This window comes from Chiloscyllium plagiosum, chromosome 42 (assembly GCF_004010195.1).
Source record: "Chiloscyllium plagiosum isolate BGI_BamShark_2017 chromosome 42, ASM401019v2, whole genome shotgun sequence".
NCBI classification, from domain to species: Eukaryota; Metazoa; Chordata; class Chondrichthyes; order Orectolobiformes; family Hemiscylliidae; genus Chiloscyllium; species Chiloscyllium plagiosum.
This window is the reverse complement of record NC_057751.1, coordinates 9,152,222-9,170,355: the sequence shown is the minus strand read 5'-3', so window position 1 is coordinate 9,170,355 and position 18,134 is coordinate 9,152,222. Positions and strand designations below refer to the sequence as shown.

Below are 18,134 nucleotides of genomic sequence, written 5' to 3'. Positions count from 1 at the left end.
CCGAACCACTCATATGTTAAAGTTCATTGTCACCCCACTGTCTCCTCATTTTACAAAATACTTAAAAACTATGGCAACCAGTTCTTGATCCATTTTTTGTGTGGGAGCTATTTCTCCAGATCTAGTCTGTCCAGATCTCTCATGATTTTTAAACCTTTGACCAAATCTACCCTCAGCCTTCTCTCCAAGGAAAACAGTCCGTTCTTCTTCAATCTATCTTCATGACTGAAGTTTCTCATTCCAGTACACTTCTCATTGACCTGTTACACATTCTATCTAATGCATTCAAATCCTTCCTGAAGTATTACACCCAGAAATGTACTTCATTTGTTGCTGGAGAGTAAATGACGTGCAGAGTGTTTTGTAAACATTATGTCCTCACCTTGATGAACACAAAAAGTGACATTTTTTATTCAAAATTTTTTTCTGATCATTTAAGGTTTTGCAAACATAAGAACAAAATTTGCTTTTCTGGTTTTAAAAGTTTTGCTGGTTACATGGGCAACAGGACAGGCATCATAATAACAAAAAAACAAAATTGGAACAGTTTTTTCTTTGAAGAAGTTCAACATTTTTTGTCACACTCTTGTTCAAGTTCTTCCCTCCTTATTTTCTTTCTTGGAGGCACTGATTCCTTCTTGCAGTGTTGATGGACATTGGCTCCTCTCTAACATCTCATCCAAGTGAACAATATTCAGGTGTAAGATAATGTGTCAGGGGACCACTCGCTCATCAAGGGCATTCATTATCTTCTTGCACAGTAGCCAAATCATATTCACAGATCATTTTGAGTTTTTGGTTGCAACCCTGAACAGGAGTTCTTACTGCTTCCTGCCCTCCTGTCTGAGAGAGATCACCTAACTCATCAAGGCCCAAGAATTACATGAAGTCCTTAAAGAAGTAATTTAGTTTGCAAAGCAGACTCCTGCATCGCTGAATTGAAAGATGGAGCCAGCAGACGAAAATATATTGAATCGCCTTACAAAATATCAAAGGATACAAGGGTTTTATGTTCCAAAATTACATGGATCAAACATGCAAATAAAAAGGCCAAAAGGTGCAACAAAATTATTACAAATCAAACTCTTGAGGAAGAAACTTTACCTTTGCATCATACTGTATTATGAAATTTCAACACAATGGATATGTTAATATTTAGCTACAGATTTCCCTCCCCTCCCAGCAAAAAAAAACACAAATGCAAGGCAGTATTTATAATCCACATACAAAACACATCAAAGTTGTTCGTATTGAGGATGTGTTGCCTAGGAATAGATGCAAAATTTTAAAAATCACAAATGCTGGAAATGCACAGCGAGTTTAGTCAGTGCTTTTTGAAGAAACCAAGAACTATAATCGGGGCGACCATCAAAGAATCAGTGAGCAGGATACACCAAGTCTCTGGTTTTAAATTTGGCTAGTACTAAAAGGAAAGGAACCCTGACAAGTGTAGTGTTACTTTTGATTTGAGGTTCTGTGAAGACGTGATTGAGAAAAGATATTGTCATTAATCTTAATTTTAACCATGCATGGAGAAAGAGTGTAGAATAGATTAGAATAATAACAAAATGTTAAACTGGGAGGTTGGGGGGGGGGGAGGCGGGAGAGTTGAGAGGATTATAGTAGCTTGTTAAAAAAAATGCTGATATTTCAAACTGTGTTCTTTGTATATCCATATGCAGCAGACCATTCTAGAGCTGACTGAGTTGCTGTGCATTTTCAGCAATGTTCTGATCATTTAGATTTCCAACCTTGGCATGTTTTTCTCCCTCACCGCTCAGTGAGAGGAGATTAAATCAAACAGATGATTTGAATATGCCAGTTAAAAAAATCAAACTTCTTGATGGATTTGAGTTATAAAGTCAGTGTTGAAGTGCAAGGAACTTTTCTCACTTTTGTTCAAATCAATTAACCTTTATACAATATGTTACAGGCTCAGTCTCTCAGTTTAAAGTGACAGTACTCATTTTGGTTAACCTATTCAGCAGGCTGAGGCTGGCCAGCCTATTTTATGGAGAATGGTAGACTTCTGATTTGAGAGACAGCTCCCTTTCATTTTACTGTTTCAAATCACCAGAAATTAAACAGTAGGATTAATACCTCCACGAAACAGCAGAGTAGATTTTCGGCAAATTATTGTTTTACAGCCTAATTCCAAGGCTCTGACCTTCCCTGATATTTGCACTTTAATTGAATGTTTCTTGTATTGGTTGCCTCATCGAGGTAGTTCAGTACTGTGTTTTAGAGAGGGGAACAGGTTGGATCAATTTTCTGACATATTGTCAGCTTGCACTGCTCGCACACATCTTCGTGTGAAACAAACAACTAGCTGTGTAAGAATAGTCTGGAAGAATGCTCACTGGTGAAATTGTCTCATACATTTGGTAATAGTCTTTGCTGTGTTCTATAAGAAAAGTGCAAATGAGCAAGAAGGAACTAATTAGAAAGTGTAAAGACTTTTCTGGCCTAATTTAAACTTGCACTGCTGTCCTTGTGAACATAACAATATAACTTGTGTACCTCTTAATTGTTATTTAAAGCTTTTTAGTAAATGGGTTCTTATTTGCCATCCCTTGATTGGAGCTTAATTTGCTTATAGGCAAAAAAGATGCCTGGATCTTTAAATTTGATAGTTTGCTATCCCTAATTTCAATTTTCCTACTTCAGCCTGGAAGTTTGCGTTTGTTTAAGGTGAGGACTGGTAAACATAGCATGCTTTTTGATCTTGAACCATGAGAGCACCAAATGCTTACAGCTATTTTCCTGTTGCTGTTTGGAGCTCTCAACATCACTCTGACACTCAATTCGAATCCAACTTACTATTAAACTTCACTTTCACATACTTCATCATCTGTGACCTCTATAACTATTCATTTGGCTTGTCCTGAGTTTGAAGATGTGGATTCATACCTGTTGCAGCATTTTAATTTGGATCCTTGCTGGCCAACAGAGAGAGGTGACCCTCAATCTCATTGTTCGGCCCACTGAAACTGAAATAATTTGAAAACTATTGTAAGCATTATTTCATTGTGCCATCATCTTATGTGAAACAGATGGATGAAGTCTCCCTGCAACACAATTAGAATTGTTGAACTGTTTCCAGAGGAACACAACAACAAAGGGATAAGTATGTTTGAGAAAAAGGGAGGTATTAAATAAATCCAAAAAGAAAAATATTTTGGTGGAAAGAATTTGCACAGCTCATTTTTCTGCTTCTATTTTCGTCATGTATCTCCTGAAGAATGTTGTTGTGATACAGTAAACTCCAACACCTCATTAAAATAGCCATTAATGTGTAAACATAGACAGTGAATGTCAACAATCTGCTCAATAAAGACATGGCAGCTAAGTCTTGTCTTTACCCAAACTCTTCACACATGTATCACACACACAAAACACACAGACCATACAGCACATATACATGGGACTCAGATAGCTCAGTTGACTGGTTGGTTGGTTTCTGACGCAGAATGACGCCAACTGTATGGGTTCAATTCCTGGCTGAAGTTCCCATGAAGGTCCTGCCTTCTCAACCTCACCCCTCGCCTGAAGAATAGTGACCTGCAGGTTAACCACACCCATCAGTCATCTATCTCTTACAAGAGAATTTCCTTATGGTCTGCCAGGATGATGCCAATTCTACACTTACTATATAAAATACCACACACTCAACATGCGCATCACCTGTACAAGGAACACACGTACCACACACATGGATCTCACACATGCACACCACAAACATACCTCTCACCTATATGAAACACATTGCCCCACAACACTCATGTACCACACACACACAGTGCACTACAGACATTACACAGTGTGACAAACACACTTATGCATGCACTTTCTGGCAGGAAATATTTGGATTGGATTGGTTGACACATTTCCCTAACCCAGCAATTGCTTCAGCCAATTACAGAATCAGTGTATGATCTTGACCCTGATCAGTCCACAAATGGGACGAACCCTGGAGCCATCCTGTGATCTGCATAGTTCCATTTCATTCTCAGAGGTGCTTAAAACCATTCAATACATTGGGAGTTTTGTAATTTCTGAATTGCAGCCCAGATAAGCTAACAATAAAGAATACCGTCTCTTTAAATTACTGTAATATTTCTTAAACTATTAACTTCTAATCTTACCACACATACTGAGCAATTTATTAATATTTTAAATTCAGTTGAATTTTAGAAAAAGATCTTCTGTCTGATTTATTTAAGTATCTAGATAATCAGCCAGTTCTTGTATCCAAAGATTTACTTTCTAACAGAAAAGAACTGCCACGTAAACTGTTATCCAAAATAGAAAATAGCATTTTTTTAAGATCTCTCTCTCTTCTCTCACTGCTCCCCCTCACCCCCCACCACTTTGTCCATCACTTCCATAAGTTTGAGGCGATTCCTTGAATGCAGGTGAAACTGAGTTTTCCACAACACTATGGGGAATTCACTCAGTCCATTCGATGAAGAAAGTCAGCTTTGTTCCTGGCTTCCAAGGGAACGCCTGCTAATATTTTTGACAGCTGTGGATTCTGGTGATGGTATTTTTGTAGTGGACGAACTTTGCTCCCTGGAATGTGATATAGTGACAGAAGTAAACAGTCTCACATCGGAGGAACTACGAGCCCAGTCATGGCTAGAAAAGACAGAGGGAAAAATATAAACAAATACATGCATGTATTTTATACATCCATTCCAGATAAATATAGAACACTGAGATAACAAGGCCAGGTCAGAGAAAACCAATTTTCATAAACTTAAACAATATTTCAAAAGAAAACTTTTGTTTGTGCTTTTTGTTCTTACCTCCTGTCCTGATGGCCTTGGGTCTCACTGGAGTACTTCGTCAAATGGGCCATCCGTGAGGCAAGTCAGCAAGCATTGGCAAGATATTTATAAGGGGCTAGTCCACTGGTGTCCTCATCTAGTGCTTTGATAACTTGTTCTTTTCAATATAATTATTAGATCTGGGCTGAACTTCACATTTCCAAATGCAGTCTGCTCATACAGTGCACAGAGCTGTCAAAATTTGGTATTTGGTCTATGTGGGTATTAGTGCAGTGCAACATTGAATGGTACTTTGATCACATGAAACTGCTATTTTCTTTTTGTTTTAAATTAATGCATCGATTTGAACTTGTTCTTCCACTCATTCTTGGTTGCTCAATTGCCTTATCAGTTGCAAGCAAGAGGTGTTAAAGTGGCCCATTCATCCTTTTCTACCTAACTCAAGCCTTCACCTTCCAAGAGAAAGCCAACAGGTCCAATAAGCCTTTCTGTTAGGTCAATCATGTGCCTTGTTTTACTTTGCTCAATCTTTTCCTTTTCCAGAAATGTGTCTTATTCTCTTGAATCTCCTCACACATCAGTGGCTTTCTATTGAACATTATTACCAGTAAAGTAAAATATTTTTTGCTGACTTCCCTGAATGGTTTTTACTTGTGGAATTCAGAATTAGAATTAGAATCCCTACACTCTGACAACAGGCCCTTTGACCCAACAAGTCCACACCAACCCTCCAATGAGTAACCCACCCAGACCCATTTCCCTACCTTATACCCTACCCTACCCTGTACCCTTCCCTACTCCTGACGAATGCATCTAACTTACACATCCCTGGATACTATGGGCAATTTAGCATGGCCTGCACATCTTTGGACTATGGGAGGAAACCCCTGCAGACATGGGGAAAATGTGCAAACTCGACACAGACAATTGCCCAAGGCTGGAATGAATTCTGGGTCCCTGGTGCTGTGAGGCAGCAGTGCTAACCACTGAGCCACTGTGCCACCCTAACTTGAGTTATTTGCTGCAACTTGCTGTTCAATTTTGTAAATATAACAAATTATGATGAGAATTTAAAGTCTCCGGTTTCTGAGAAAATACAAGCCCAGTATCCTCAATGCTTTCTCAGGAATTAGATTTTACATATACTTGAACATGGAGCACCGTTATGCCACTTTTAAAAATCTCTCCTAAATTATTTTGTTATTGGAGCCTTGGAAATTTATTTGCTGGCTGAGGTGCATCCTACTCTGATAACTTCAGATTAACAATGCCATGCTAGCACTGATGTGCAATGAGATGCTAGGTATGTTTTCTTTGTCTCTCATTTTGACTGGTATCCCATTTATATTAAAACGATAAAACTCGTATCTGCTTGTGAGATTTTGCCAATCCTGTATCAAAATATAAACCGGGCCAAGTCTGTAAAGGAAAACCTGGTTGATGTGACAAAATTTGAACTGAACAGCATACGAGAGATTTGAATGAATCAAAGATGCTGATCATTAATAATGTTATTTATTTGCAAGCCTTAACATTGAGACAGATCAACAATTTTTGTTCTCTGCAGTGTGTTTATCTCATTCTGGTTTTGACATTGTAAAATTCGTATCGACTTTGTTTTCTCATGACTCCTCAGGTATTCAATGCTTCAATGTACTTCAATACAACAGGCCCTCTGAGCCAGAGCAAGTTGAATTTTATTTCTTTTGTTGAAGTTTGTGGTCTGTTTCAGTATAAGAACACACAAAGGGCATTCATCCTTTTGTTGGAATTTGATCCATATCTTTAATCTCCCAACACACCATGTAAACAGCCTGAGTTGTTATCTTTGCTCTAATGTGACTTGTCTGACTTTCTCATTATTCCACGCTTGATAGTTTCTATCATGGGGATCACCATTGAAATACTATCATTCAGAAGGAACAAGAGAAAGAAGGCTGAAGCTCAAGCATATTTGTTTTAACTTTAAAAGCCTGAAAAATATTTTCCAAATTGAACTCAATTGCATTAAATGAATTTTAAATGAAGAAATATTTCTATCTTTTCAGTTGAATTGGAGGGAATGTGGAATCATCAATGGTCCAATTAAGGTAGAATGAGGGAGGAAGAATTATGGTTCGGTCAGTGCTGGGGAAGGGAAAACGGTGGGAGCTTATGAACAATCTCACACTTACTTTGATTATCTGAAGGGATAAATCAAGAGTAAGAATGCCTTGCAATTTGATCAGAGTGAGGATCCAGAACTGATGAACATGTTACTCGTCTGGCAATCCAGAATCCTGAACGAATTATTTGAGACACCAGCTCAAAAGTCACCATAACAGCTGGGAAACTTAAATTCAGTCAATTAAATAATATCTGGAATGAAACTGAGGATCATTAATGGGACTACAAACTTACTGGATTGTCACAAAAAAATCCACCTGATGCAGTGATTTAGGGAATAAAATTTGCTCATCTTACGCAGCTTCACATATTATGTGACTCCAGATTCACAGCAATGTGGTTACCATCTGAAATGCCCTAGCAAGCGAATCTGTTTTATTTAACAATGTGGCTACCCTCATCTCTTCAAGGAAACTTACGAATGGGCTGTAATTACTGGTCTTGCGACACCGACATCCCGAGAATGAAAAACCCAAATAATGCAGAGGAGGAACAAGACGTAAGATGAAGGATAAACAAGAAAATGAAGAAAACTGACAATAATTATATCTAAACAAAAAAGCTGAGAGGAAGAAAGGTTGAAATAATGAGAGAAAAATCCTCATCAGACTCCAAGGTTTTCTTTCCCTTTTGTCAAAGAGTACAGCAATGCACTAAAGAAAGCATGCAAAAAAGAGATAAACTCAAACAATTTATTTTGTCAGTTCAAACAGTTCAAAGTTAATCACTTCCAGCATCATGAAGGAAGATAGTCTGGCCAAACCTTTCTGGCATATATGTTATTCTGACATAAAGCATTTAATTATTTTCTGCACCTCTGGTTGCATAAATATTGACACTTTACTCATTGCTTTAATCTCACGGCAGATTAAATATTCAGGTTCACTGTGGAAGCCAAATCGTCTTTTTTTTTAAATGAGACTTTGCTTCCCACATGGTCAATTGAACCAAATATGATGCTGAGGCACACATACTTGACAAACCTCAGGCTCAGTTACCAATCTGTGTGTTCTTTGAGCTGAACAAATTTAGCCCTCTCCTCTAGACTCATGAAGGGAAAAATTAGTCAATGTTTTAATTCCTTTTTGCTATCCTGTGAACTCTGCTGGAAAGCATCTGTGTTATTGGACAGCTGAAAAGAAAATTGGGTTTAATTGCGAATCCTGCTATTTTTGAATGATTTGTGAATGCTCGCTACATTTGGCTTGCCCTTGATGAACATAACAAGTACTGGATGGACTCTGCAGCCTTTGTCCTCATTTTTATTGTATCCAATTTACCGATCACAATTGTGCTTGGATCCTAAAATTCTCTTCTTTTTTTAAAAATCCCTCCAAGGCTTCACCACTCCTGAGTTCTTTAATCTCCTTCAGCTTGACAAGCCTTCAAGGTATCTGTGTTCTTTCAATTCTGCCCTCTGGTGTATCTCCCAATTTTAATTGCTCAACCATTGGCAGCCACACATTCAATTGATTCTAAGTTCTAGAATTCCCTCCCTGAACCTTTGAACCTCTCCACCTCATTCAATCTTAAAGGCATTCCTTAAAAACTCTTGTTTGGACAAGCTTCTGTTCGTTTGACCTGATATCTTTTTAAATGGATTCGTGTCAAACTTTATTTAATAATCAGTTCTGTGAAAGGCTTTTACATGTTCACAATGTGATATAACTGTTCATTTGTGACTGCTACTTTACACAAATCCATGCTTTCTGGAGAGATGGGATGAAAAACATGGAGAAGTGGAGGCAAGAAGAGGTGAATAACTTAAGATTTCTCATTGGCAGTAAATATGTGCCAAAAGTAAATTGACATTTTTATATTTTACTTCCCCCTAAAAACAAAATCAAAATTTTTAGTTCCTGAAAGATTGCATTAAAATGCTAACATTCAAGTGAACAGTAAATAGTTAAATGCATCCCATGTAATGAAACTGTCCAGGAAGAGTGGACCATAAATTTCACTCCCAGGAAAATCCTCTTTGCTGAAAGCATGCCGGGGCAAATAATATGATCCTGGTTTGCATGTCACAAACAGCTCAAAGTAGCTGCTCACTAAGATCTTTGGGGATACATCAAGGAACCATCACTTTCCCTCTCTCTTGCTCTGCTTTTAGCTAAATCATAATTTATCCAGAAATATTTATTTGCCATTTGTGCCTGTAAAGATAAACCCATCAGATTTGAAATTCATTTCCCCAGCTTCAGTGACACAAGATCCAGACAAGGCGTCTGAAAAGATACTTCTGTGAAGAAGCAACTAAGACAATGATGTAATGTTGACTTTGCTCTTCACAGCCAATCGGCAGTGAGTCATTTGTCATACCCTCCGCAGCCATTTCAGGTGCCAGTTTAGCGCAGACTGAAGATTAAATTGTCATAATCTCGATCAGAGTTGCACCATGTTCACTTAAATTCATTTACAGCATCATTGGAATTAAGGTTTACATGCCTATGAATAATATGACAGTCATGAGGTCACAACAGAGCTCAGCTGTTTCCAGTCACTATCATTTTCATTTCGCTTCTTGCAGTTCTCTTAAGGTTTGAATGTTGTAAGGTTCTGGCTGTAAAACCATCTTAATGACAGATGTTGTCATGAAACCATTACAGTCCCCCCACATTCAGTCCATGACCCATCCTGAAGTTCCTGATGAGTATTGTGAACATAGTTGAAGATTGCTTTCAAAGGTGTGTGTGGCAATCTCTCATGCTCCTTCATCTTCACCTCCCCACTTTCTCCTGTAACCCACATCTGGCAACAATGCAATCATAGTGAGCGATGAATTAAGGGATAGTGACATATAACATTGTTGGGGTGGTGGCGTCCTTTCTCGAAAAGAGAGAGTATTATGATTGGCTAGTCTCCTGCAAAGGTTCTTGGCCATCCAAAACTCTCGCACAGTGTTCCTGCCATGCCCGGGATATGCTTGATGCAGTCTGAGGTTTTCCAACAGAAAGCTTGTTGGTTCATTGTTTCTGAACAGATTCTCTTCTCTAAATTTTGAACCTCTTCTGCTACTAGGAATAGAGGCAAGTGGGTGCTAAAAATACCATACTGGCTGACGTACCGGTTCCATCCATTTTCAGGTCTTTTTTGTGCAGGTGACTTATAGGGTGGCAGACCCAGCAACCTGCATCTGGTGGGTTACCAGCCTCATAAAATCGTCTTCCAGAAAATTGCAAGATGCCAGTTGCAATTTTCCATTTGGCCTGGAGGTTCAGCAAAGCAGCAGAGCCAGCTCAGATTTCTGGAGTGGCCACCGTGTTCAAGTGCAGAGGGGGCAGAACTCCAAATAAGCCAAGAAAGGTTCCCTTGGAGAGAGTTCACTCATGGGTGATGGTACACTGGCCAAACAAAACCACTATTTCAATTTAAGTTAAAGATGTGTTGGACAGTAGATGCTTCTACCTTGAAATGTCCTCTCTCTTCCTTAACCTCTCTTCCAGTCTGCTGCTCTTTTTAAACTCAAATGTCTCTTTTTGACTAATAATGTTCAAAAGCCCACCTGTTATAACTTGTGATATTCATGGCATTTGGGTGCACAATAATGAGTTAAGCTGGCACTGCCTACTGAGGAGGATTGAGGAAACTGCAGAGCAAGTTTCTACAGCTCCTGGCTTGCTGAGAAAACTGTTTCCGCAGTGGCCAGTAAAAGTGGATTAAATCATTCCAGGCCCATTAACCTTTGAAAATGATACTGGGATCCTAAATTTTTGAAAAGTGACAGATGCTGCACTGAGGCTCTTGTGTGTTTTACCAGGTGTAAGAGGAAAGCTGTTCCTTTTTATAAGGTATGTAACTCATTTATTTAAGAAAGGAGGGAGACAGGAAGCAAGGAACAATAGGCCATTTAGCTGAACAAATGTTAAGTTGAAAAAAGCTTAACAGTGGGGAAAATGTTAGAATCTCTTCTTAAAGATAGTATTTCACTACACTTAGAAAAGTTCAGGTTAATCTGGCAGATTCAACATGGTTTTGTGAAAGGCAAATCTTGTTCAATCTTTTTTGAGTTGTTTGAAGTAACCTGTGCTGTGGATAAAAGGGAACAAGGGGATGGACTAAACTTAGATTTCCAGAAGGAATTTGAGAAGGTGCCAAATCAAAGGTTATTGTGGAACATAAAAGTTCATGTTGGCATGGATAGAAGATTAGCAAGCTAAGAGGAAACAGAGAATAGGGATACATGGGTCATTTTCCATTAGTAAGATGTATTATGGAGTGGTGTGCCACAGGGATCAGTCCTCGGGCCTCAACTTTTTTTCAGTTTATATAAATGATCTGGTTAAAGAAAACAAAGGTATGATTGCTCAGTTCACTGAGATAGTCCTGAAGAAGGGTTATACCTGAAACGTTGACTTCTCTACCTCCTGGCTTGTTGTGTTCTTCCAGTCTCATGCCTGTCTGCTTTGGATTCTAGCATCTGCAGGTTGTTTTTGTCGTGACACAAAGATAGATAGCATTGTAAATCATGAAGAATATAAATGATGCTATAAAAGGATATAGATGAGTTCCATGATTGGGCAAAAATTTGTCAAATGAGTGTAACGATGCTGCTCCTTTAACAAGGTTATGTTGTCTTTGGTTTTTTTTTCAAGTGGTGTCGTAAAAGCAGAGGTACTGATTTGTCTGGAATTGGTTACTTTGAACAATGGCAGGGGAGTGGCCAGTTCTCCCAGTTCAGCTTTTTTTCTCATTAGGTTTGTTTTTTGCAGCTAAAAACTGCTGGTGCCCAAGAGAAGCAGCTGTAATGAAAAGAGGTTCCGTGTTTCAGCAGAGGTTTTGCCTGAACTTTCTCTCTGAGATCTCTCCTGCCTGTAAAAACCTGTGTTTGAATTTATCTTTTGCCATATTGTGTCAGTTGGGTTATCAAATAAGTTAAGTTATTCTAAATTCTGTTTTTGTTTGTTCATGTTTCATCCATAATGTTTAAATAAATTCTGTTTTGTTTAAAGCTAAGTGGTTTGACCAGCTGCAACACTCCTGGAATATCCACTTTACATCTGCCAAAAAGAAAATGAAAAGTTAAGTTCTTAAAATGTTTGGAGGGGGGGGGTCTGGCCTGGTCCATAACAGGAATTATGAGAGAAAATCTGAAAACATCTATTTTGATGGGAAGAATATAAAAGGAAGCATTTTATTAAACTGTTGAGAGATTGCAAAGTCCTGCGAGGCAAAGGAATCTGGAAATTCAAGTGCATAAATCTTGAAAAGTTAAGAGTGAAGATAAGGCAAGTCATTAGGAAAGCTAGGAGAATGATCTTATCTATTGCAAGAAGATTCAAATTTGTCACAGAAAATGGGTGATTGATTTTTTTCCCTCTTAACTCGAAACTGTGAAGTACTGTTTGATACTCTCCCTACTGAAATAGGCCAAAGGGTGTTCTTCAAATCTTGGCTTTTGGAATCCAATTTTTGAATGAAACTCACATCTAAATCCTTGAACGCCAAAACTGGGATTTATGAGCAAAACATTCAAAATGTGAGGGAATCACATGCTATTCCATTCACACAAACACAACCACTCAGTCGATGAAAGAAGACAGGGCTGAGGTTGATAGATCATGAATTTAAACTTCCTTGAGGTCAGTGTCCAATAATTTCTCAGTGAGCTGGAGCCAGTAGCTTTTCTTATTTCAGGCAAAGTGTCGGCTTCCTTCCAGCCTCCACATTAGAGATAGAGATGAAGGGTCTGATACAGAGTGCCACCAAAGCCTGAAGTTCGACATTCCCTCTGGAGGTCAAACTGCAACTGCCTTAGAATCTCAGTATTGTATATTTAAATATTTTACCAAGTTCAGATTTCATTCTTTTGGCAAAGAAATGGGCATTTTAGGTGCATTAGAGGGTCCATTTCGTAGTTTAATTGAAAGGTTGTTAAGCTGATAATGCAACTTCACTTCCCCAACAGTGTCTATTATGAGGTCCACCAGTGTCCACTTCAGCTTAATAAGTCTTAATATTTTTCTTTGTCCAAACGTGACTGGAAGCAGACAACTCATCTCGAAGTCCTTTGTGACAGTTTTAGCTGGAATGTCAGTACAGTGCTTGAGGTTCAAAGGCTTCTGGAAATATGATCACATGATCAGCATCTGCTATTTTATGTCTAGCAAGGTTATCTATTTTAAAAGAAACGTAATTTAAACAAAAAAACAGAAAAGAGAATACAGTTTTCAATGTGATTTCTCTTCATGCCCTCATGTCACGACAAATGCAAAGTTAGGTTTTGATTTTTTAAGGCATTGATGAGACCACATCTGTATGCACTATTCGTCTTCTTATTTAAGAAATGATAGAATTACACTGGAAGCAGTTCAGAGGAGATTTCTTGGATGAAGACCTGGGATAGGCAGGTTCACTTATATAGAAATGCTGGACAAGCTAGGCTTATATCTGCTAGCATTGATAAATGCAAGAGGTGACTTACTAAAGACACAGGAGATCCTTATGTGTCTTGGTTGGAGTTTGTGGGAAAATCTTGAACGAAGGGCTGCATCTTACAGTTTTTTGGCTCATGTAGTTGGGTTGAGTTTGTGGAAGTGATTTTCACTACGACATTGAGCGTTTGGAGCCTTCTTCCTCAACAATGGTGGAAACATAATCTTTGAATATTTTTAAAACAAAGAGAGGGATGGAGTGACCTACTCCTGCTCCTAAGTCTGTATGTTCATCTAGTGTTCAAAATTGTCTCAGCGTTTGCAGGAAATGGGTAGGAGTGTTTGGTCTTTAGTTGCCCTTTCCCTAGTATCCCATCTTGCAGTGTGTACAGTGCAGTAAATAGATGAAAATCACCCTTCTTTATACCCTCTTGTTACACTGTTATAGACAGATATTCTCAGAGCTTGTCAGAAAAGTGGAGCAGTCAGCTGGGAGAACTGGTATCAAAGGTTGTACAAAGTACAAGAAAGCAATTGTTCTAAAATGTTTGCTCACAGTTCAGTTGAAACATTTCCTGATTTTGATCCTGCTTTGTTGTTCCTTTTTAGAAGAAATTTTTCAAACTAAATTATTTTTAATTTGTCAAGTGAGTTAAGCACAAATTCTGCATTCTTCTGTACTGTACTTAGTTTGTTCTCCTTTTTCACTTGCACCCCCTAATGACTGTCATCTTGACAGGAAATCTCAAAGCATCACCTCAAATTTCAGCACCAGCTACAGAAAACATTATTTCTTAATACCTTTTCCCTATAAATATGATAGCACCTCAATCTGGACAAATAGCAGACTGATGCAAAGTATGAAACAAAGTACTAAGATTTAAAACAAAAGTATTTTATTCCATTTTACTTTTGTTAGTTCTTAATTGGCCATTTGATCTTTTTAGTCTGGTTCTCAAAATGATTTGTATATCTGAGTTTCATTGTAAAACACTTAAAAAACTCACAGGTCTCATTTGACCTACCTGAAAACCCAATGAAGTCAAAAAAGCAAAAAGTGGGATACAAATCATTATTTTAGTGCAGGAGGAATATTTAAGGAAGCACTCACGATTGTACAGAGACTTTCTCACACTCAACATCTCAACACATTAATTAACCAACAAGTTACTTGGAAGTACAATGACTGTTGTTTTGTAGGTATTTGCACCAATCAGTTTGTTCACAACAACATTCAACAAATGGCAGTAAGATTCATGACCAGTTAAAATGATTTTGGTGGTGCTGATTGATGAAGAAGAACAGAGGAAACTGGAGCACAGGTACACCATATTGCACCTTGAGGCTGTTCCACCATTCATCTTATAAACTCAACTCCATTTTCGTTCCCTATCCACAAATCTTTTGAATGTTTTTTTCCAAAAATCAAGGATGCCTCATCAGGACACAGGAGCCTGACCTGTTCTTGTTTGATTTGAGTTTTTAACATCTATCTGAAAAAGAAAAATTAATCTAACATCTCTTTCAACAGATTTTTTTTTGCAGCAGAGAGCGGCGGGAGCAGGGCGGAAGTGAAGTCGGAGCGCAAAGCCGGTCGGGAAGGTAAGTGATTGTTATTTGAGTGGGTGTGTTCTAGACCCCAGGTCCTACAAAGTAGGGCCTCCCTCCACCCTCCTCCTCTAACCTAAATTTAAAATCCACAAACTTGCCCCAAAAAGAGGGTCCAAGGAAGTTCCTGTGGATTGAAGAGTGAGGCTTTAGCTCAGGAGTCTTTGACAAGGAGGTTGAGTGAAGTGATTACGCCACAGCTGAAGTGGGTGAAGTCATGACTGTCAAGCTGGTTCAGTGTGCTACATGCTTGATGTGGGAGGTCAATGACTCTGGTGTGTCTGGCTCGTATAAACGTTCTCCCCGTGTCTGCGTGGGTTTCCTTCGGGTGCTCCGGTTTCCTCACAAGGTCCAAAGATGTGCAGGTCAGGTGAATTGGCCACGCTAAATTGCCCATAGTGTTAGGTAAGGGGTAAACGTAAGGGTATGGGTCGGTGGCGCTTCGGCGGGGCGGTGTGGACTTGTTGGGCCGAAGGGCCTGTTTCCACACTGTAAGTAATCTAATCTAATCTAAACTGGAAAGTGTGTGCACGTTCAGCTACTGACAGAGCACATTGCAGCACTGATGAAAGAACTCAAGGACCTTAGGCTCATCCGAGAGAACGAAATCTTTCTGGACAAGATCTTCAGCGAGGTTATTACACCAACCATACCAGAAGAGAGCAGATGATGAGGAAGGCAGAGAGGATAAAGGTGCAAGAGACCCCGGGGGAAGTACCTGTCAGGAACAAGTTGAATCTTTTGGAAACAGTAGAGACAGATGACACTGTCAGTCCGCAAGGCGGCTAGGTCTGTCAATCAAAAGTTGGCGTGGAGGCAGAGCGGAAGAGTCGGACATCGCACAGAGCTGTGGTAATAGGGGACTCCATAGTGAGAGGAACTGACCGGGGTTTTTGTGGCAGCAGGCGGGACTTAAGGATGGTGTGTTGCCTTCCTGGTGCCAGGGTTAAAGACATCACAGACAGAGTGCAGGAAATCCTCAAGGACGAAGGTGAAGAGCCAGAGGTGGTGGTACATGTCGGCACAAATGACGTCGGGAAGAAGAGGAGGAACATACTACAGCGTGACTTCGGACAACTAGGAAGAAGGCTGAAAAGCAGTACGTCCAGGGTGTTATCTCCGGTTTGCTTCCAGTTCCTCGGGCTGGTGAGGCCAGAAACAGGGAGATAATGGACTTGAAAGTGTGGCTAGGGAACTGGTGCAGGAAGCAAGGATTTAAATTCTTGGATCACTGAGGTATGTTTTGTGGTAAGCATAAATTATACAAGAGAGACGGTTTGCACCTTAATAGGTTAGGGACCAGCATTCTAGCAGGCAGGTTTGCTACTGCAACACAGCTACGTTTAAACTAAGTAGTGTGGGGGGAGGGGACAAACTGGATGTTTAAGAAGGAAATTGAAGGGAAAGTTAGAACAAGGGAAGTCAAGAAAGACAACTGTATCAATTGAGGCAGAAAATTCAAAAATGGATCATGCTGTAAGGTTGAGTGAAATAGGAATTGATGGGAAGGGTGAGGGCAGTAACAAATTAAAAATACTATACATGAATGCACGAAGCATTAGAAATAAGATGGATGAGCTTGAGGCTCTTTTGGAAATTGGCAGATACGATATTGTGGGGATAACTGAGACGTGGCTTCAAGTGGACAGGGCCTGGGAAATGAGTATTCAAGGCTATCATAAGGACAGACTGACGGGCAGAGGGGGTGGGGTGGCCATGTTAGTAAGGGATAATATTCAGTCCCTTGCGCAGGGGGACCTAGAATCAGGGGATGTGGAGTCAGTGTGGATAGAGCTGAGAAATTCTAAGGGTAAAAAGACCCTCTTGGGAGTTATCTACAGGCCCCCAAACAGTAGTCTGGATGCCGGATGTAAAGGAGCTGAAATTGGCCTGTCGCAAAGATGTTACTACAGTTGTTATGGGGGATTTCAACCTGCAGGTAGACTGGGAGAAGCAGGATGGTATTGGACCTCAAGAAAGAGACTTTGTGGAGTGCCTCCGAGATGGTTTCTTAGAACAGCTAGTGCTGGAGCCTACCAGGGAGAAGGCAATTCTGGGTCTGGTATTGTGCAACGAACCAGAATTGATCAGGGACCTCGAAGTGAAGGAGCCATTGCGAAGTAGTGACCATAATACAATAAGCTTCAATCTGCAAATTGAGAGAGAGAGGGTACAATCGGAAGTGACAATATTTCTGTTGAATAAAGAGAACTATGGAGCTATGAGGGAGCAGCTGGCCAAAGTTCAATGGTGCAATACCTTAGCAGGGATGACCATGGAGGAACAATGGCGGATATTTCTGTGTATAATGTAGAAGATGCAGAATCAGTTCATTCCAAAAAGGAAGGAAGATCCTAGGAGGAGGCATGGGTGGTCGTGGCTGATGAGGGAAGTTAAGAAACATATAAAGTTAAAAGAGAAAAAGTACAACATAGCAAAGATAAGTGGGAAAACGGAGGACTGGGAAGAACAACAGAGAATTACGAAGAAGGAAATACACAGAGAAAAAATGAGGTACGAAGGTAAACTGGCCAAAAATATAAAGGAGGATAGTAAAAGCCTTTTTAGGTATGTGAAAGGCAAAAACGGTTAAGACTAAAATTGGGCCCTTGAAGACAGAAACAGGGGAATATATTATGGGGAACAAAGAAATGGCAGAAGGATTTAATTGGTACTTCAGATCTGTGTTCACTGGGGAAGACACAAGCAATCTCCCTGAGGTAACAGTGGCTGAAGGACCTGAACTTAAGGGAATTTATATTTGCCAGGAATTGGTGGTGGAGAGATAGTTAGGTCTGAAGGTTGATAAGTCCCCGGGGCCTGTTGGTCTACATCCCAAGGTACTGAAGGAGGTGGCTCGAGAAATCGTGGATGCGTTGGTGATTATTTTCCAGAGTTCGATAGATTCGAGATCAGTTCCTGCGGATTGGAGGGTGGCTAATATTGTACCACTTTTTAAGAAAGGTGGGAGAGAGAAAGCAGGAAATTATAGACCAGTTAGTCTGACCTCAGTGGTAGGAAAGTTGCTGGAGTCTATTATAAAGGATGAAATTACAACACATCTGGATAGTAGTAACAGGATAGGTCAGAGTCAGCATGGATTTATGAAGGGACTAATCTTCTGGAATTCTTTGAGGATGTAACTCTGAAGATAGACGAGGGAGATCCAGTAGATGTAGTGTACCTGGACTTTCAG

The 18,134-nt window shown here is 39.7% G+C and overlaps 1 protein-coding gene across 5 annotated transcripts in view; it reads right to left on the bottom strand.

The window, feature by feature from the left end:
* Nucleotides 1-383: 383 nt before the first annotated feature.
* Nucleotides 384-18,134, bottom strand: part of LOC122543076 (transcription factor COE2) — a 263,609-nt gene continuing 245,858 nt past the window's right edge. For all 5 annotated transcript variants that reach the window (XM_043681302.1, XM_043681303.1, XM_043681305.1 and 2 more), the window contains one exon: nt 384-4,638. In XM_043681302.1, coding sequence (XP_043537237.1) covers nt 4,607-4,638 — 32 coding nt within the window. In that variant the 3' untranslated portion in view covers nt 384-4,606. The remainder of the gene's footprint in view (nt 4,639-18,134) is intronic.